This window comes from Eretmochelys imbricata, chromosome 9, assembly GCF_965152235.1.
Source record: "Eretmochelys imbricata isolate rEreImb1 chromosome 9, rEreImb1.hap1, whole genome shotgun sequence".
NCBI lineage: Eukaryota > Metazoa > Chordata > Testudines > Cheloniidae > Eretmochelys > Eretmochelys imbricata.
The window spans coordinates 44,823,655-44,844,908 of NC_135580.1; the positions used below are offsets into that span (position 1 = coordinate 44,823,655).

General features: G+C 46.4%; 1 protein-coding gene across 2 annotated transcripts in view; it reads left to right on the forward strand.

Moving 5' to 3' along the window:
• KLHL6 (kelch like family member 6) overlaps positions 1 to 20,928 on the forward strand; it is a 30,772-nt gene extending 9,844 nt beyond the window's left edge. The window contains exons 3-7 of one of the 2 annotated variants that reach the window (XM_077826997.1): positions 2,953 to 3,402; positions 6,707 to 6,944; positions 12,755 to 12,957; positions 16,607 to 16,820; positions 19,851 to 20,928. In XM_077826997.1, coding sequence (XP_077683123.1) covers positions 2,953 to 3,402; positions 6,707 to 6,944; positions 12,755 to 12,957; positions 16,607 to 16,820; positions 19,851 to 20,152 — 1,407 coding nt within the window. In that variant the 3' untranslated portion in view covers positions 20,153 to 20,928. The remainder of the gene's footprint in view (positions 1 to 2,952; positions 3,403 to 6,706; positions 6,945 to 12,754; positions 12,958 to 16,606; positions 16,821 to 19,850) is intronic. The other variant, XM_077826998.1, reaches the window with a different exon arrangement.
• The last annotated feature ends 326 nt before the right edge of the window (positions 20,929 to 21,254 follow it).

Consider the following 21,254-nt stretch of genomic DNA (forward strand, 5'->3'; position numbering starts at 1 on the left):
TGTTTTGCTGATGTTTAGTCTCGCTTCCTGTCTCATCCACCAGCAAGATGACATCATGCTCACTCGGGGCTGAGAAGGGAGTTCACAAGCTTGCTCTTCCACTGGCCTAGCAAGACCTCCCCCCACTAGGACTATTAGACAAAAGTTTCCCTGCAAGGCAGCAATGGTGGGAGTACTAATGTAGGCAGGGTGTTGGTGGCCACCTGCATTTCCACCCCCACGTCATCTAGACCTGCTCTGAGCCAAGGGGCTAGAAATGCCTGCAGCCCTGGGAAGCTCGACCACACTAACTCTCCAACAGGCGGAGAGGAACTGGTGGCAGCAATGGTGGGGAATCTCTCACAAAAGTCTAGTGTAAACACAGCCCAAGTGGAGGTTTTTGCCAGTAACAAAGCAGCAGAGCTGCTACTATTTCTGAGCTTAGGATCAGGAAGGTGACTCCTTCTCTTGGGACCGCTGCATGGAGCAACAGGAGCCAGGGAAGGTGGTGACTGGGAGAACCCCCTTCTTTACTTCCCAGACCTCTGCTTGTGGCTGGAGAGCAATGGAGACAGGGTGGAGCAGGGAGCCTTCTTTATTCCTGGATGGGGAGAGGAAGCAATTAAAATTTGGGGGTGGTGGGGGAGATGAGGAGACCCGCTCTTCTTCCCCCAGCCTCCTGCAAAGGGAGCAACCGGCGTGTGGGGCTGGGGCAGCGCAAGACAAATGTTTCCACTCTCTAAGACTGTGAAGATCCTAGGAGGAACTCAGAGCTGGTCTACACTGAAAACGTACACTGAAAAATCCACACCCCCTGAGAGATGCAGCTTAACCCCCGGTGTAGACAGCGCTCAGTTGATGGAAGAATTCTTCTGTCAACCTAGTTGCCACCTCTCAGGGAGGTGGATTCACTACAGCAGTGGGAGAACCCCTCCCATCACTGTGGTGTCTACAGTGACGAACTGTAGCATTTTAGGTGTAGACATGCCTTCAGTGATGGTGGTGCTGCTGTTGATCAGGCAGGCACAAGTTGTGCTGGGGAAGGTTGGGGCCTGAGGAACATCTGCTAGGGTTGCTCTTTGGCCCCATCTATTTTTGCCTCCCTGAAAAGACCCTTCGGGACATCAGCAGGGGAGCAGAGAAACCCCCGACACATTTTTTTCAATTAAAAAAAAATTCAGGGCATATTATTTAATGGGCGATCTCTCGGAACCTGGGATTTACTCTTCAATTTGACAGTGTCCCTTTAAATTACAGTGATTCTTGCATGGTTAAAACAGAGCTGAAGCCAGGTAGGAGAGGAAGCCCATATGAAAGTACTGCTGTAAAACAAACAGCAGTTTCAGAATAATGGGTCAGATGGTGGTAAATAAGAAAGTGTTATTTACTTCTTCATAACAGAGCAACTCGGGGTCACCAAATGAAATGAATAGGCAGCAGGTTAAAAACAAACAAAAGGAAGTATTTCTTCACACAACGCACAGTCAACCTGTGGAACTCTTTGCCAGAGGATGTTGTGACGGCCAAGACTATAACAGGGTTCAAAAAGAACTAGATACATTTATAGATAGGTCCATCAATGGCTATTAGCCAGGATGGGCAGGGATGGTGTCCCTAGCCTCTGTTTGCCAGAAGCTGGGAATGGGTGACAGGGGATGGATCACTTGATGATAACCTGTCTGTTCATTCCTCTGGGGCACCTGGCATTTGCCACTGTCAGAGGACAGGATACTGGGCTAGATGGACCTTTAGTCGTACCCAATATGGCCGTTCTTTATGTTTTTATGTACTCCATGGGTGTAACTGAGATCAGAATCAGTCCCACTGCAGACATTTTTTTAATGTCTCATGAAACACTGTCAAATAAAGTTCAAAGACTGTATGGCTTCCTCCACCCAGATCCTGGCTGTAGTCCGAAGGGACGTTTAATTTGATGGCCTCATCACCAAACCACCACAAAAGTGACAGAACAGGATCAGCACAGGATGTGTTACTCTCACAGGTCCATCTGCACCTCCCCGATTCAGAAGCCCCATTTATATCCTTCTCTTATGCCACTACCAATGCCTGGAGTTCTCTCCCTCTCCTTGTGAGCCAGTTGGTCACCTTCTGTCCATTTAAATCTCCCTTCAAACTCACTTCCTTTGGTAAGGCCTTACATACGTGATGGGCCTGGATTTTCAGAGGTGGTGAGCACCAGCAGTTCCCACCAGCTTTAACTGGCATTGTCTGCACTCAGCACTTCAGAACACTAGTCCCTAAACACCAATTTTTGTATCTCATAGGTCCAAGCTGTAATGTCTGTGCCTGATTTAAATCATTAGCTGCTTACCAAGCATTCTCACCAAGTAAATAAACAATGATAAGGGCAGGAAGAATGGTCTAATGGATAGGGCCCTGGACTGGCACTCATGAGACTCAGGTTTAATTCCTGGGTGAGCCACAGACTCCCTGTGTGACTTGGGCAAGTCACTTAATCTACTCTGTGCCTCAGTTCCCCAACCACAATATAAATTGGGGTATACAATATAAATGTAGGGATAAATACTTCCCTACATCACAAAAGTGTTGTGGGAATAAACTCCACTCATGACTATTAGGTGCTCAGATTCTGTGGTGCTGAGGGCCATATATGCTACCTTTGATTATCCTCCTTAAAAGTCTCCTTTGTTATGATACCTACAAAAAAAACTGGACATTGGTTAGGCTGCTGGTGCGCTCCCTGAGACCGCTGTTTGTCCTACTGTATTGTCTCATTCTTTCCTTGTGCTCATCGGTCTGTCTGTATCTGGATATTATCTAGTGTTTTATACTCAGATTGTAAGCTCTTGAGGGCAAGGATCTCTCTTCGTTTTGTGTTTGTCCAGTGTCTATCACAAGGGGGGCCTGGCCCTTAACTGGGGCTCCCCCATGCTACCACAATACAAATATAAAATAACTACACAGTACCTTACATGCCTCTTGTGTCTGTAGTTTCTGCGGATGGTGGATGCTTGTGCCAGTTTCCTCACCGAAGCCCTCCATCCGGAAAACTGTGTTGGGATTCTGAGGCTGGCCGACACTCATTCTCTGGAGAATCTGAAGCAGCAAGTCCAGAGCTACATTATCCAGAACTTCGCTCAAGTGCTGCACTGTGAGGAATTTCTGGAGATCCCCGGTGACGTTCTCTACAACACGCTAAAGAGCGATGACCTCTATGTCACTGAAGAGGCACAGGTTTTTGAGACTGTTATGAACTGGGTTCGATACAAAGAGTCTGAACGGTTTCCTCTCCTACCCTACGTTCTTGAGAATGTCCGGCTACCGCTTCTGGACCCTTGGTATTTTGTAGAGACAGTTGAAGCCGATCAACTCATTAGACAGTGTCCTGATGTCTTCCCTCTGCTTCAAGAAGCAAGAATGTACCATCTGTCAGGCAATGAGGTAAGTAACAAATGAAAATACTTAGTAAATGGGAGTTGGGGGGAACTGAACCAATTCTAATTAAGGAATATTTCAGATTGGCAATCACAGAACTCAGTATGGATTTTGGAGGTGGAAAAAGATATTTACAAGATAGGTTCACAAATTACTACTTCTGAAATATAAGATAATCACGATCAGTTACCGTGGAGATTTAACTGTGAAATCTGAGAGGTTTCCAGACAGCTTATTTTAACATAAAAGCATTTCAGAAAATGTTCATGAATCTCTGAAAGGAGAGAGAACCTCTCACACACAATTCTGTCCGATACCAAACTAAGGTTAATCAATATTCCTTGATGTGTTCCCTAGTAAAAAGGCAAATCAAAGGTATTACTTTGGACATTGCTTTCTTATTTAATATTGGTATCCCAATTAAAGTAGTCATCTATAACATCAAATATTGCTAAGCATTCCAATGGATCACTTAGGGTAAGCAGTACCATACTTACATAAACAGTTATCTATGTCTACTTTCCCTGCTAAAATTTACTCTCTTTATAGTTGTACTGTTGAGCTTAAAGGTTCAATTGCCAATAAAATTTTTATGGGTTTGATGCAGCAGTTCCTGGGTGAAATGATCTGATCTGGGTTATGCAGTAGGTCAGACTAGATGATAATAATGGTCCCCTCTGGCCTTAGAATGTAGGAGCTATTAAAATATAAGAGAGGAGGAACAGCCTGACTGGAAATACGTATGAGCTAGGTTTTTTAAAGCATTCCCTGTGTTCTTGAGAATGACCGTCTGCCGATGCCTTCGCTCATACCCTCTATCCAGACGGAACCTCTTGAGTATGTCATTCTTCACATCCCCTCCTAAATAACTGTTGTGTGATGTTATGGATGTAGGCTGACACGTGTGCTCCACCTCAAAGATGGCTTTGCTTAGTGTTGGGTGACCTGATTCCCTTTCGAAGCATGCTGTACTCTGCCTGTATACTTGGGATGGGGGCTGTATAAATCAAGTATGATTCTGGTAACTTTTTAAAAACCTGCTGCTGTCCGTGTATGTATTGTATATCCTTGTACTGATTAGAGTGTGTAGCACATCAGCTCAAGCAGTGCTAGCTGTCTTTATAGTAAAAAAAAGGCTCAAGTGTAGGGCCGCTATTCAAATTTGCTCTGAAATGATCCTGCGCAGGGCCAGCTAGACAGAGGCATTCAAGAATTTCAGTGTGGGTGTGAGAAGATGCAGTGTCTACCTTTATTAGTTACCAGGGAACCTTTTAAGGAAAGGAAAAACCAGCTCTGAAAAACACAGGTTTGATCTCAGGGACAGAATCCTAAACAGAAGTCTGTATAGCCTATTCATTAGCACAGGATGTGACATACTCTTGTGCCTAACCTGCAAGCCACAGTCCCATACCCTGTTCCAGCCATGATCCCACCTCAGCCCAGGTGTAACAGGCAAAGGTGGAAAAGGAATTTCCTAATTGATCCCTCCCCAACTTGGAAAGTTACGCTTCAGTCCTATTTCCTGGCCCACAAAAAGGGGTCATCAGCTGTCAAAATTTCACAGTCGAGAATGAGAGAGACAGTGTGCTTGTGATTCCCCACAGCCTGAGGAGTGTCAGGAGAGGGCAGCAGGCTATCAGAGGTCTGTCACAGGTGCAAAGATATTGGTGGAACCCTGTGTTTGGAGGGGAAGGGGCTAGATAGGCTCCCTGGCTAGGAGCCTGCATAGGGCATTGCAAAACACAGGCAGGCCCTGACTATAAATGTGATTAGCAATTCAGGCCAACCAGCAGGTGACCCAATGCCACCCCAGTGCCTTGTACTGCCTTGCTAGAGATCTGGGTTCAGTCTTCAGTCCCAGTGTCTGGCTGTCTGAGCCAGCAGTCGATGGCAGTGCTGTTGGGCCAGTGGGGTTGTGCAAAGAGAGTGGCACCCATCGCTCAACAGGTATTTCCCTGGACGCTGAAGGGGCAGAATGTGTGTGCTCTTGAAAGTCCCGTCCAATGCTGATGGCTAAGATGAAGGACTGCGAGGCTGGCAGAGGGGTTAAAATAGGGATTATGAGGCATCCGCAGAGCTCTGACTCAGATGCTGAGACTTGCTGACAGTTTAGTAAATTATACTGAGCAAACACAGAAAGGAATTTTACATCTGCATGACCCTGCTTTTTATTTAGATTGTTTATGCCAGTTTATAGAAACACACCGTAAATTAGTTTTAAAAGTCCAAGAAAAACATCGAGTGTTGTTTGACAGGGCAGAAATTTCAAATAAATGATAAATTCCTGTATGCTATAAAAAGCTTTCCTTGAAATTTCCACTGCATTCATTCCAATATGACTAATGGTGTATCTATTAGGAGCAAAGGAAGTCATGCCACCTGCACTTCAGTGAGATGCAGCTTATCAATAACACCTCTCAACTTAGAATCGTGACTAACTCCCCTTGTAAATATTCTCCTAGGAACAGCAGAGAGCTTTGACACTTTTATCGTTGACACAGGAACAGTTTACTAGAACCAGGATCACTCTGCAACTGCAACACAGCATTTTAGATTTGTGCACTGGCTGTAGAGAAGCAGAGTGGTTAGTGCTCTAGCCTAGGACTTGGGAGCCTTGGGTTCGATTCCCCGAACTGCAGCATACTTCCTGCGTGACCTTGGGCAAGTCATTTGGTCTCTCTGTGCCCCAGTTCTCCACCTGTAAAATAAGAATAATAGTACACCCTACCTCACAGAAGCGTTGAGAGAACAGATCCATTAAAGACTGGGAGGTGCTCAGGTATCACAGCAATAGGGGCCATATAAATACCTAAGATAGGCACTGACTAATTTTTTCAGGTGGGTGGTCCACCCCTGCTCTGCCCTGATGTCCTGCCCCCACTCCACCCCAGGCCCCATCTTCTCTTCACCACTTCCTGACCCTGCTCTGTCCCCTCCCCTGAGGCCCCACCCACACGCCACCTCTTCCTGCCCTCTCCCCCCAAATCCTGCCAGTCCCTGAACAGCTGATAGGTGAGTCGCCAAACCGCTGTGGCTGGTGGGTGCTGAGCACCAACAAATTTTTTGCATGGGTGCTCCAGCTCCGGAGCACCCCCGGAGTCAGCACCTATGGATAGAGCGCTGTGCTCCTGGGGCTGGCTAATACCGTGTGAGAGGAAGCTCTTTTCAATGTGCTATAGGCAAAATCTGGCCAAAGAACTGAACCAATGGGAGCTAAATTCGTGAGCTCCTCATGCCACAGGGTATAATGCTGTTTTTAACCACACATGTGACACACCCTGAGTATTCATTCTATATTGCTTGTGTCTAGATTATTTCAGAAAGAACCAAGCCCCGGATGCATGAGTTCCAGTCCGAGGTATTTATGATCATAGGTGGTTGCACAAAAGATGAAAAATTTGTCGCAGAAGTAACTTGCCTGGATCCTTTGAGGCGGAGCCGTTTGGAGGTGGCAAAATTACCAATCACAGAACAGGAAATGGAGAGCGAGAATAAAAAATGGGTGGAGTTTGCATGTATTACGCTAAAAAATGAAGTCTACATATCAGGTAAGGAGCAAGATAATGCCAATGGAACTAAGAGAAGAGAACACAGGAGTCTCATAAACAAGGGAGGGGAAATAGGTACAGCTTTTATGAAGACCAGCAGCTCTCAACCTGTCCAGACGACTGTACTCCTTTCAGGAGGCTGATTTGTCTTGTGTACCCCAAATTTCACCTCACTTAAAATATTATTTGCTTACAAAATCAGATATACAAATACAAAAGTGTCATAGCCATACTGTTACTGAAAAATTTCTCATTTTTACCATATTGGTATAAAATACATCAATTGGAATATAAACATACTTACATTTCAGTGTATAGTATATAGAGCAGTATAAACAAGTAATTATCTGTATAAAATTTTTGTTTTTACTGCCTTCACTAGTGCTTTTTATGTAGCCTGTTGTAAAACTAGGCAAATATCGAGATGAGTTAACGTAGCCCCTGGAAGACCTCTGCGTACCCCCAGGGGTACATGTGCCCTTGGTTGAGAACCAGGGATGTAGAACATATACTATGCTTTGTAAATTGACATAAACAGCTAGTGTTAGAGCATTTCAGGGATTGCCTTTGAAAGGGGCTCCTCACATACATTGCCATGGTTGAGGGACAGGCTACTGAGAAGCACTGGGTTGAGTAGTGGCAGTGCTGAGCCTCTTAGAATATTCACATGGGTTCAGTTTTCAAACAAATGCAAAACTATATTTGACTGGATTGGTGTGCATGCCCAGTGTTGGCATACCAAAGTGTCAGGAATGATAGTTACAGAAAGGCCTCTTACAGCTGCATATGCAGCATACAATCAACAGTAGCTACCGCAAAGCTTTTCTGGAAGACCCCCAATAGGAGTTCTGCATGAATAAGCAACAGTTGATAGTTTGCAAACAGTAATGGTAATTGTGTTGCTTGGGATTGAAAATCCTATTTTCAGGAGCACTTCAATAGTGCAGAAGGTGGGACTCTAAAAAACAATCATTTACTGAAAGCAAAGTTAATTGCCATTACCGCCGTGAGGCCCAAGAGTCCTTGTACAAGGCAGCAGTGTGAATGTGTGATTGTGGATCACAGTTTGAATGGATTCAGAAGAGAAATGTAACTTCTATAAATACCTGCTCCATACTAACCCCTATGAAGACAAGGAAGACTCTGGCTTGCTTAGGGGATTGGCAATGGAATACAGAACCTTGTATTTCAAACTCACAAGTTCAAAGGCAGGTCAGCTTGGTAGTGACTCGTTACCAGCTGGCAGCTATTTTGATGACCTATTGGAAATGAATTTGGTGATCTCATTCCATTTCCTAGGGGAAAGGTGCCCACTGGCTCAAAGCCACCCTCACAACGGCCACATCCTAGTTGCCAGTCCAAGTGGAGAGGTTACAGAGTGAATGGAGGCTACAGGTTTCCACAATGTGAGATGAAGGGTGGGGCTGTGCGGGGAAAGTTGAGCAGCCAATGCCAATACTGTCCTGGTGCTGTGGGTAGGAGACATCATTCTGCAGAGTTCTCAATCAGGCAGCTTTCCCAAACGCAACCTTTACTTCAAAAATGAGTGAAGTAGAATGGGGGGAGAGAGTGGGGGAGGGTTGGGGTGTCAAATGGGAACATTCTGCCTAGAAGATGATGCTGGTCTAAAATATCTCCCATTGCTGTCTGCATTTAGGACTACCTGGATTTTAACAAGCTCGCTCCAGCTAAGGGCTTGGCTACACTTGCAGATGTAGAGCGCTGGGAGTTAAACCAGCCTTCGGAGACCGCAGCAGGGAAAACGCTGCCGTGTGTTTACACTGTCAGCTGCAAGCGCACTGGCGTGGCCACATTAGCAGCTCTTGTAATGCCACAAAGAGCAGTGCATTGTGGTAGCTATCCCAGTGTGCAAGTGGCTGCAGCGTGCTTTTCAAATGGGGGGTGGTGGAGTGTGACAGGGAGTGTTGTGTGTGTGTGTGGGGGGAGAGACAGTGTTTTGGGGGACAGAGAGTGTATCAGCATCCGGTCTTGTAAGTTCAGACAGCAGCAGACCCCCCTCCCCCCGCCTTTCTCTCTCACACACACTCACAGCAGCAGCATTCCACAGTAATGGTTTGCTTTGTCCCAGAGCAGATAAGCATGGCGGCTGTCAGAAACAGAGCTTTGAAAGGGGATATCCGCATGCCTACAGCCGAGTTCAAAACAATGACCAGAGTGGCCACTTGACTTCAGGGGATTATGGGATGTTTCCAGAGGCCAATCACAGCGCAGTAGTGCAACATGTCATCCATACTGACACCTGGGCATTTCAGCCAGGGCACAGCAAGCTTTATGCTTCTTGTGTAGGTGGATTACCAGGAGCGCTCCAGCTGCAGAGTCTAGGCGCTCAAAGTGCCTTGCAGTGTGGACACTTCAGGAGTTAGGGCGCCCAGGCCTGCTTTAATGCTCTCTAACTTGCAAATGTAGCCAAGCCCTTAGTCTTTATTAAATCTCCTTGTTCTGGGGCCAGGATTCATTCTCCTTCACTCCCCATTAGTTTAAGGAAAGGAAGTTCTCTTTTCATCCTACCATTACATTCTGCTCTTTATTTCTTCAGAGCTTCTCCCTTTGTTCAGTAGTCCTTAGCGGGGGCATCAACACCAACATTCCAACTGGGAATGTTTAACAAACACGTCCCCCCAATTCTTTGCACCTGTTGCACTCAGAGAGCTCATTACTGGCTGCCTTTAATCTCTCAGTCTGTCCCCTTAGCCCCAGGCCTTTTGCCTCCCATCATCTCTGGCTTCTTCTCTCATTCTTTCTATTTCCTAAACTGAACTTTCTCTAGACATGCCTATAGATGCCCTACTATGAAAGAACTGCTTACTTTGATCAGACTGGCACTCTAACTAGCATCCCTCCTCCCCTTCATCTACTCACTTCCTTGACCTCTTCACCTCCTTGGTCCCCTCAAATCTGCTTTTCATCCTTTCTACTCCAACCAAGCTGCACTGGCCAAGGTTATTAATTGTTTCCTCCTAGCTAAATCAAAGGGGAGCACTTATCTATGCTTATTCTTCCTGATCAGTCTGCTGTCTCTGACACCGTTTATCACTTTCTACTTCTCTATTTTCTTCCTTCTCTTGGCTTCTGTGACTTGGTTCTTTTCTACCTTGCTATCCACTTCTTCAGTATCTCTGCATCCTCATCCCTCTACCTGCTGGTTTCCCTCAGGGCACTGTTGGAGGTCTCAGTCTCCTCATTTACTGCAGTTACTGCTCTTAATGAAGAGAGAATATCAATGCACCACTTCCCATAAAGTTTAGAACAAGGCGTTTAAATACCTACAGTTCTCTCAAAAATCTTACCCTCCCCCATGATGTAGACAGAATTCAAAAGCATGGTTTAGTTCAGATTCCTGTCAGGGCTGTTTTCTAATGCAGGAGAGAACAAACTGTAATGTAAATGGGAAGGTTGCGACAATGTGTGGTTGGAACACCTGCTGTCTCTGAAGACTACTGCAGATAAGAATTCTGGCATTCCGCATTCATACACTTCACCTGCTTGAGCACAAATAAAACAACATAGATATATGAAAAATTCATAGACACAAAGGCATTACCAATGAATCTTTCTAGCATGCTAATTATCTCCTATTCAATCTGTTATTTGGCCCAGAGATGAGTTCCATCAATTTGCAGTGATCTGGCTGTGGTACAGCATACAAATGAGTGCAGACAATTCTGTAATAGAATATGAATCCTCCTTGTGAAATGATTGCATAGCTGGACTGTAGGTTATGCAGTGAAGCTTCTCAGACTGTGCAATGGGTTTCACACTCAACTAGTTCTGTTTGTATTCCGGTTATGAATAAAAATGACACGGAAACTAACGTACTGGTGAAAATGCTGCTAGGCTTTTTGAATGAGTGAGACTCATTTGCAAACCTACTCTGGGGATTAAACTACTGGGCTTGATTCTGATCTCCTGGTGTAAATAAGGAGCAATTTCACCGAAATCATTCTACGCCTAATACTACTGAAGCCAGGGCTCTGAGACCCTCCCCTCTTGCCAGGTGTCAGAGCCCGGGCTATGTCTACGCTCCTATTTGTAGTCCAGAAATGCAAGTCTGAGTTACTTGACCTGAGCTCTGAGGCTCGCTGCTGCGAGTTATTTATTTTTTTTGCAGCGTAGCCAGCCCCAGAGTCAGATGAAGAGACGTGAGATCACAGCCAGGCCTCTTCATGTTCAAGAAAAAATGGACCCAATGCTGAATTTTTCACTCTGGAAAAACTTCCTGGAAGACTTCAGTGAGAGAATTTCATGGAGTACAGGATCAGGCCCCCTGTTCGTATTTTGGAAGTCAGTGGACCAGCTGGCTAGATCATCCCTATGTAATAGCAGCTCCACCAGTGCAAATCTGGTTTACCTGTCCCCAGCAGGACCTTCTTGGCCCAGGAGGATTCTCAAGTGGCTGACTATGTGATGCAGAGCTTTAGTTTTTTAATTGATATCATGTTTGTTTATTCACCAATTCTTAACAAAAACAAGGCTGAGAGGGGATATGATTGTTCTCTATAAATACTTTAAGGGGTAAATAGCAGGGAAGGTGAAGAGTTATTTAAGCCAAAGGAAAGTGTTGGCACAAGAGCAAATGAGTATAAACTTGCCATCAACAAATTCAGGGTAAAAATTAGAGGAAGTTTTCTAACCATCACGGGGGTGAGATTCTGGAATAGCCTCCAAGTGGGAGTTGTAGGGGTAAACAACTTAATTAGTTTTAAGAGAGCTGGACACATTTATGAATGCAATTGTATGACAGAGTTGCTTGAGATGGTGATGGTGGTGGTGCAGGGGGACTCGCTTCTGGTTTATGTCTTATGTTCCTAAAGCTCATGCTTCAGGGTTTCAGTTGGCCCCTTGAAAGTGGTCAGGAAAGGCTCCCCCTCTTCCCATTTATTATGCTTTCTTTGTTTTCCTCAAATTTCCTTCCTCTGAAGCATCAGTGATGGCCATGGCTGGAGATGGGACATAGGACGGTGAAGGCCAGGTTTCTGAGCTGGTACTGACCATTCTCTCTCTCAGGTGCTTGGCTGGCTTCTTGATCACATGCTCAGGGTCTAACTCATTGCCATATTTAGGGTGGGGAAGGGACTTTCCTCCAGATCAGATTGGCAGTGACGTTGTGGGTTTTTTGCCTTCTTCTGCAACGTGTGGGTGTGGGCCACTTGCCAGGTTTATTTGGCTATGGTTTACTTAATACATTTCCTGCCACTGAGGGGGCCTCAGCAGTGGTGCACATTGGTCCCTATTCTCTGCCTGTGGCATAAAATAGTCTAGTCTCTTGTGGGTCTCAGTTGAGTTGTTGGATTTAGTGTGCAGGTGCTCGGGGTGGGGTGGTCTTGCTGGCCTGCAACATACAGGAGGTCAGACTAGATAATCTGGTGGTCCCGTCTATGTCTAACATTCTACAATCAGGAACAAGTCTCATTCCTGAGATTCTTCTGCACATCATTACAAGCCATCGGCCACTGACTATATTAAAGTTACAAATGTGAAAGAAAAGGTGGTAGGACAGCTGAAACATGAATAGTGATTCATGTCTGGGAAAGAGATGACTTGTAAAATAACCCCCAGGAATTTCTCTGCCCTCTCCAAAGTATAGTAATGCAAATTTAACCAGAGGAACTTTAAGCTTGCAAGTTGTCTTCCTTTAAAGCAAGTACTATTCTGCTGAAGATGTGCTTCCAGAGCAAATGGAAAAAAAAAATGGTTTTTGTTTCTTGCATGACAAATAGAACATACTAGAAGTTCTGAGCAAACACAGGTCATGCCAATTATGTCACTTACATGTATTGTGTACCTCGCAGGTGGGAAAGAAACACAACATGATGTCTGGAAATACAATTCCTCCATCAACAAATGGATCCAAATTGAATATTTAAACATCGGGCGATGGAGGCACAAAATGGCTGTGCTAGGCGGCAAAGTGTACGTGGTTGGAGGTTTTGATGGCATACAGAGAATCAACAGCGTAGAAACATACGATCCTTTCCATAACTGCTGGTCAGAGGTAAAATACAGTCACACTTTTCTGTTTCATGCAACATTAATGAAACAAATTGAAATCAGGGAGTTTTATTAGGTATTTATTGTACCTCAAAATAAATGAGCTAAATTCTACTACATACCTCCCCCCGGAATCTAGTAGTTGCGCATTCAAGTTGAAAATGCAGACTTCAAGGGAAGGAGGATCAAAGAAAGAATCAGTTCTGCCATCCTGACTCCTGCTGAACAGTTTCTTATACTACAACCATTTCCTTGAAGCCAATGGGATTACTCACAGAATAAAATAATACTCAGAAGGCATCAAGGTGGCAGAATTAGCCCTACATCTGTGGAAGACACCAAGCAGGTGTAAAGGAAACTACTAATCGGTTAGCTCTAGAAGGGTATATGCAGACCAGCATCTCATACATTTCAACACAAGTGTAAAACAGGCTTGGGGATTAGAAATAATCTCAGAGGATAAACATTATATGGGTCAACTAAGGAGATATCGGAACAAGGAGGAGTTGCTGGTAGTGGTGAAACACAGACCCAGGAAATCATTAGCAGGAAGGTGCATTACAGCTGCACTGTCCAGTTTAAGTTTAGGAGAGAGACCAGAAGGTATCCAGTCGTTTTTATGTATGACTTGCTGGGGACTTCAGTATTTGACTACGTGGAAAATTACTAGTGCTTTGCATTTTTATTGTGCTTTCATCTGAGAATCTCAAAGCACTTTACAAATGTAAAGGACCTGATTTGTGTTAAAGCCATGGCTTGTGCTGGAGAGGGGAAAGGAGCATATTGCATTGTAGAGGGAGCCACCTGGAAGAATTCTGGCTGACTCATTTAGAATTCCTCTTGAGCTTCCGAGGGAGCACACATTGTAGCCACAGCTCTGCCACCCTTTCAACGGATGCTGGATATGCATCCCCTACAGCAGCCCAAATCTGCTGAGTGGGCACCAAGCCCTCTTTTGAGTCAGGGTCAGGGCCTTTGCTCTCCTATGGGCTTGTGCCTGACCCTTGCAGAGAGATGCAAAGGTGGAGGAAGCCTCCTTGCACTCTCCTCTACTGCCTGTCCCCCATTTTTGCATCCACACAGGATGGATAGCACGGAGTTTTGGTTAAACATTGAGATGGTGGTAAGAGTCCAAAGAGACAAGGAAGGCCAGCGGGTTCAGCTGAATAGAAAGGGAGTCAGATCTGTGGCTACTTAGGAAAGCAGAGACGGATAATGGGACAGGACTAAAATTTTCAAGATGATAAAGATGAGGGTGGACATAACCCAGGGTGAAGCCAAAGCACTCAGAAGACAAAAGGGAAAAGAAGCAGAAGATAAAGCAAATTTGTGCTGGGCCTTTCAACCCAGAACGTGTGCAGCACACGCGGCTCTGACCAAGTCCAAGCTGAAGCAGAGGAGCTGTGGGACAAGAGCTTTCAAGAAGTCCCCTTAGATAGAGTGACCACTTCACTTATGTAAATGTACGCTGCCCTGTAAGTAGTGGCTGCAACTGACTGTGGGCAGTTGCTAGGATGGGGTTGTATTTTAGGCCTGTATCTCAAAGGCCCAGAACAGATGTTAAATTTCCTTGAAAAAGAAACTGCTATAAGTGTCAAGTCCCTTGACGCTCAGAAATGGTCACTTGTTCTACTTTTCTTCTTTCGTGCTACTCCTTAAGGGATGAAAGAAAAATGTTTTCTATTTAAGGAAATCTGTGAGTGCTCCGGTTTTGCTGTTCATACCATTAGTATATTTGAGGAGATGAATTAACAGGCCCAGTAAATCACACCCAACCACTTCCCACACAGATTGGGAACTGGCCATTTGTGTAACCTGGCTCTTTTGCACAGCGAAAACACAGGCAATCAGGTTATTTCATGTGGTAGCTGGCCTCCTGAAACCTGCTGATACTCCACTGTAGGTCAAAGAGAGCTGAGGGTAAGGCTGGGCTAATGGCTTGAAGACCACAGACTAAACTGAACTCAGCATGACAAATTCAAACTCGATGAAATCAAAGCAGTTACCTTGCACCACAGTAGCTTGCATCCATGGGCGGTGGATATTATAGGCTGGGGGAGGCTGTGCCTCCCCAAACAACCAGGCATGGTCCCGCCTACACTTCGCCCCCAGACTCCCCTCCACGGCTCCCCCATGTGGTGGCCCCGACTCGGGCTGTGCAGCCTGGAAGGGCCAGGGCCGTGACGCCTGCCCTCCCGGCGATCGGCAGGTGCTAGCCTGGGGCAGGGGCTGGCAGCCGTGGCGGGGGGTTCTGGGCTCCAGTGGGGCCGTGGGCAGAAGGGGCAGGGCTGGGGGCTAGCCTCCCCCAGCTGGCAGTTCATGTGCTTCCATGCCGGCATTGCATCATCATCCCAGTCTGACATGGCTCCAGAGGAGCTCTGCTCTCCAGAAATATGTTCCCCTGCTGCTTCCCTATGCAGCTAAGCTCTTCTCCCGCCACCCACTTTCCATTCCCAGGGCATGGGGCAAGTATGACACTGCACTGAGGATGACGACGGAGGATGCAACAGTTTCAACCTCTGAAAACAATTACTTTACACATACTGCACCAGCTTAATAGTCCCTCCAGCTAGCGTCCCAGTGGAGTTCACTCATTTTCTAACAGGTTTAAAAGGAAAACGTTTACTGACGTCAGTTTAAAACAAGAACACAATAATCCACGCAGACAGCTACAGTATTTCCGTTCAAGAGAGCAGAGGAAATTCCCCTGCCATTGCACATGGTACATTATGTAACTGGAGATGCACCTATAAGGCACTTTTTACAAACTGCACCTCTCCGAGTCAGCATGGGCCACAGCTCCCCAGGGGGAGGACAGGTAATGTGTCCACTATTGCCGTCTCAGGGGTTCCCCTTTCAGAGAGTGCATCTACACGGGGAGCTGGATGCTGACACATCCCAGGAAATCAATTGGGCTAAGGGTGGGTCCAGCCACTACAGTAGGGATGCGCCAGATCAGTGCATCTCCAGCTGCTTAGCCATGTTCCTCTGCTCCCTCCACACCACAATGGGGCAGCATGTCCACGCACCATTGCAATGCAGTCCCAAATGCTGAAGCTGCACGTTATAGACTTTGGCACCCTAACTTTTCATATCTGAACAAAGTGTACCCTTTGCAAAAGGGACACCATCAAGGTTGACGGGCCTAAAATCAGACCTCTCTCTTTTGTGTTAGGTTTTAGGCAAAGCATGTGCTCATCAGGACGCCCCTCCCATTCTGTTTGCTCCCTCTCCATTCCTGCTAACATACAAGGTCTTGGCACCGCAATTCCGCTCCCCAGGGTGATATTGTTTTAAAGTTAGTAGCTTCTTGATACACTGGGAAGGAATGGAATGTCTCAGACCCAATCTGGACCCCAGCCAGAGCTAGTGGCCCAAAAGTCAGACTTCCAGGGAGTGCCCTAGTTGGAGCTCCCTATTGCCCCTCTTCTCTCTGACAGCAGTACAGACACGCAGCTCAGTGGTGTGAGTTCCTCTGAGGACGAATGCATGGCAGCTTCTAGGAACACCAATGCATGGTGGGCTCCGAGAGAATACAGAGCAATGCATGACTATCTACATTCAAAAGAAAAGAAATCACCAGCCTATAGGACATGAAATCCAAATGACTATTCAGTGGGTTGTTAATTATTTGTTTTTTAATGGTGACCCAGGCAGCTCCCCTCATGGTCAATGTGAGCTCATTTGCTGCAGCCAGCTACAAGAAGAAGCTCTATGTGATTGGGGGAGGACCCAATGGAAAACTAGCTACAGACAAAACGCAATGTTATGACCCAGCTACGAACAACTGGAGCTTGAAATCACCCATGCCAGTTGAAGCAAAATGCATCAATGCTGTGAGTTTCCGTGACCACATCTATGTTGTGGGTAGGTAAACCAGTGATGTTCTTTTTTCTCTAGACTGAGTTCAGCTTATTTTTGACTAATTCCTGGAACCCTACAGAGAAGCATAAGCAAATGATCATTACCCTGTGCTCTTCTTTAAGATTCTAGATGGGAGATGGGAACCCAGAACACTCAGACACTGTTACTCCTACTCTAGTCTACAGTTCAATATAGATGCAGACAGTTGGTTATAGGAAATGTATTGCGCAGGAGGTTCATATTGGGCTGTGAATTTTGCTATGGACTTCAATGGGATCAGAGCCAGGAGGACCCAATGCTCCAGCTTCCATCACAAGATTACATTCCGGGTTGATTACACTAATTAGCAGATTTGCGATGTAAGTTGAAAGAGGATCAGCTAAACTGTATATCATCCTTAAATGTCAGTGGGAACACTCCAAACTCATATTGCAACTTCACTAGCAGCCAAAGAGTTCAGTATGCAGACATCTGGGCATATCTATGGGAAGATGGGTTACCCCAGAGCACTGACCAGTCTCTTGTGACAGCCGTCCCACTGCAGGAGATGAGGAAGCGCTGCTGCGTCTAGCTCATTACAGAGATTGCTCCCTTCTGGGCAAAGTCGGTAGAGGATGGGGGAGCTGTCAGTGGAACACAGGGAAGCAGGAGAGTAGGAAAGGGGGATACTTAAAAAATAATGTGACTGCTTTTCTGGGCAGTCTCCAGCTACCTCTTCTAGCATGGGTACGCAGAACAGAGCGCTACTGAATCAGCGTGAAATTCGCCCCATACAGAGGCCTAGCACAAAGCCTGCGGCATCACTGAAGCCCTATTTTGTGGTCCTAAGTAGGATTTCAGAGGTGCATATAGAGCCTTGGGCTGTGCCTATGCACCGGTATGCAATTCACCCTCTATGAGCAGGAGGGGTGAGAGAGACAGACAGCGGGTCTCACCAGTTTGTGATGAGTTGACATCTTTGTGCCTCTGAGTTAAAATTCAACGCCAAGTAGCATAGGATCTTGCCCACAAACCAACTGTTTCAACCTGTTATAGCATGCTAATTACATCACAGAAAGTCCCCAAAGTACCACAGGCTCTGAAGTGAAAAGCCATGTGACAGATCAACCCCCCTGCCCTCCCAGGCTTTTGTGGAAAATTGGCTAAATAAGAAAAGCAGCAAGCACTTGCAAAAGAACCTCCCTCCCCCACTAACCTTCCGCAGCACCAATTAAATCAGAAACCCAGTAGAGTTTTTATTTGGGACAGAAATCAGCCAACACTGAGGGATTCGGGAGGCACGTTGTCTGTTAGGCTGATTTTGTCACAACCAAAATCATGTTGTCATACAATAGAACTGTTTATAAATACCTCTCTCACCCCTTTCCCTACATGAAGGGTTCAGGACATTGCAGGACAATAAAACCCAGACTATCAGGTCTACCTACCACTTCCATATAGAGCAGTTCTGGAGAAAGCGCACCATTCCTGAAAACAGCAAGGCAGGACCCCCAGTGCCTTTTAAATGGAATGGTACCATTGTCTTGAGAGGAAATATGGCTCCAGAGCAAGGGCCGGAAAACTTTTTGGCCTGAGGGCTGCATCGGGTTTCTGAAATTGTATGGAAGGCTGGTTAGGGGAGGCTGTGCCTCCCCAAACAGCCAGCCGTGGCCCAGCCCCCACCCCATATCCGACCCCCCTGCTTCTCGCCCCCTGATGGCCACCCCCCCCGGGGACCCATGACCTATCCACACCCCCTGCTCTCGGTCCCCTGACCACCCCCAGAACCCCCGCCCCAGACTGCCCCCCCACCGCCCAATCCAACTCCCCCCCTTCCTGACTGTCCCCCGGAACCCCTTCCTCATCCAATCACCCCTTCTCCCTGACCGCCCCCCAGGCCCCCACCCCTAACTGCCCCCCACCGCCCCATCCAACACCCCCTCTCCTTCCTGACTGCCCCGCCAGGACCCCTGCCCCCATTCAACCCCCCTGTTCCCCACCCTTTGACTGCCCCGACCCCTATCCACACCCCCGGCCCCTGACCACCCCCGAACTCCCCTGCCTTCTATCCAACTCCCCCTCACTCCCCACTTACTGTGCTGCCTGGAGCATCGGTAGCTGGTGGTGCGGCTGCACCAGGACAGACAGCCGCGCCGCCGTGCAGCACAGAGCAGCGGGTCAGGCCGGGCTCTGCAGTGCGCTGCCCCAGGAGCTCACAGCCCTGCCGCCCAGAGCATTGCACCGGCGGTGCAGTGAGCTGAGGCTGCGGGGGAGGGGGACAACAGGGGAGGGGCCGGGGGCTAGCCTCCCAGGCCAGGAGCTCAGGGGCCGGGCAGGACAGTCCTGGAGGCCGGATGTGGCCTGCGGGCTGTAGTGTGCCCACCTCTGCTCCAGGGCCTGCCTTGGATACTTGGAGATTAGTTGTCAGAATCCTTTCAAAAAGGGGTTGAAAAATGAGAAAGGGTTCAGAAAAGAGCTACAGGAATGATTAGCGGTTTGGAAAACCTGCCTTACATTGACAGTCTACAGCAGCTCAATCTGTTTTGTTTCTTCGAGAGACGATTAAGAGGTGACTTGATCATGGTCTATCAAATACCTATATGAAGGAAGAGTACGATATGTACACAAGAGTATGATAGTACACAAGTCGTTAATTTAGCAGAAAAAGGTGTAACAAGATCCAGTGGTTGGAAGCTGAAGTTAGAGAAATTCTGACTAGAAATAAGACCAAAAAAAAAAAAAAAAAAATTTACAGCGTGGCTAATTAACCATTAGTAAAACTTTCCTAGGGACATGGTAGATTGTCTCACTGGCCTGTGTTATGCAAAAGGTCAGACTGGATGATCACAATGGTCCCATAAAATTGATGGAGCTATGAAAAATAAGTGGCCCTTTGTAGATCTTTCAGAGCAGTCTTGTTTTGCCCTGTAGTCTTGTTTTGACTTTACCTTGTGGGTAAAGTGTTCTCATAAGTGTCAGTGATGGAACTCTGTTGAAATGTTGAAACTAGAGGAACTAATGGCAGGAGCAAACCAATTTCTGTTTCTGTTGCAGGTGGAGCAATGAAAGCACTGTACTCGTACAGCCCCCTTCAGGACACATGGTGCCTAGTGACTCAGTTCACTCATGAGAGAGCAAGTTGCGGGATTTCCCCTTGCAACAACAAGTTGTTCATCACAGGGGGCCGGGATGAGAAGAACGAAGTCATCGCCACGGTGCTGTGCTGGGACCCCGAGATCCAGAGGTTAACAGAGGAGTGCGTCCTACCTCGTGGGGTGTCCCATCATGGCAGCGTCACCCTGAGGAAGTCCTACACACACATCCGCAGGATAGTGCCTGGAGCAGTTTCTGTCTGACTTTGGGAGAGAAAAGAGAACCACAGATGATATCCAAATACCTCAGTTCCCCTAAGGAGACAATGGCTGAATAAACTGCATTGAAAAGATAATTTTAAATGCAAAGAGTGTTGGGTGGAACTACTGCTACTAGGGTCCTTTCAGGAAATAGCTGTATATGTCCTCGGCCTCCTTGAAATCAGGAGGAAATCTCATTTCCTCTGTACAGGACATGCCTTAAATTATCTTAATTCCTTCCCCACCCAAAAAATGATGGGATAATCTGGAGTTTACTCTTAATGTACAGAACCTCCAGGCATACACGGAAACATGATCGGTAGGTGTATGTCTGCCTTTTATCCTACTGCAAGTAAGATAGTCATGCCAAATTTCAGCCCACCTCTGGCCTGATGTTGCTATATTATTTATTACTATTAGCCTCAGACTACTGGACTTGCAGCATCACCCAAAGAAAAGGAGAAGTTGTATATGGAATGGAAGAGTTGCATCACTAGCAAAACTCATGTGGCTTCCTTGTAAGTTACACTTCTTTTTGATGGATGGCACGTTACATTCAGCAAAAGGATGTCATTTTAGAAAAAGATATCCTTTCATTTCACATCACCAAAAAAATCAAACCCAGCTGACATCCCTGGCTGACAATCCCAGCTGAGATACCAAAGACAGAATAAACAGAGACTAATTCTCTCACCCCTACATATGGACAAATTCTAATTTTATTCCATTGTAAGTTTATTGTAACTATTTTCCAATAAAAGCCACAACAATGTATTTCACCTCGGGATTTGTTTACTCTTCTAGCTAAAAAAAATCCCAACAAAATTAGAAAGTACATAAAAAACAGGCCACAAACAACCCAGAATGGCAACTAATAAACAAACCTAGCATGGATAACAGTAACAACAATGATCCCGTCAGGTAGAAGGGCACAAGACAGGACAGGTGTTCCTACCCGATGGTATGGACTGCGTTTAAGAAGTGCGAGATATCATTTGATCCTTCCCCACCAGTGTTTAAAGACAGATTTGATCAGATTCAATCTAAAACCCTTGTTGCTGTTCAGTATTGCTAGAGCGGAATTCACTAATAAGCTGGTCTAGGG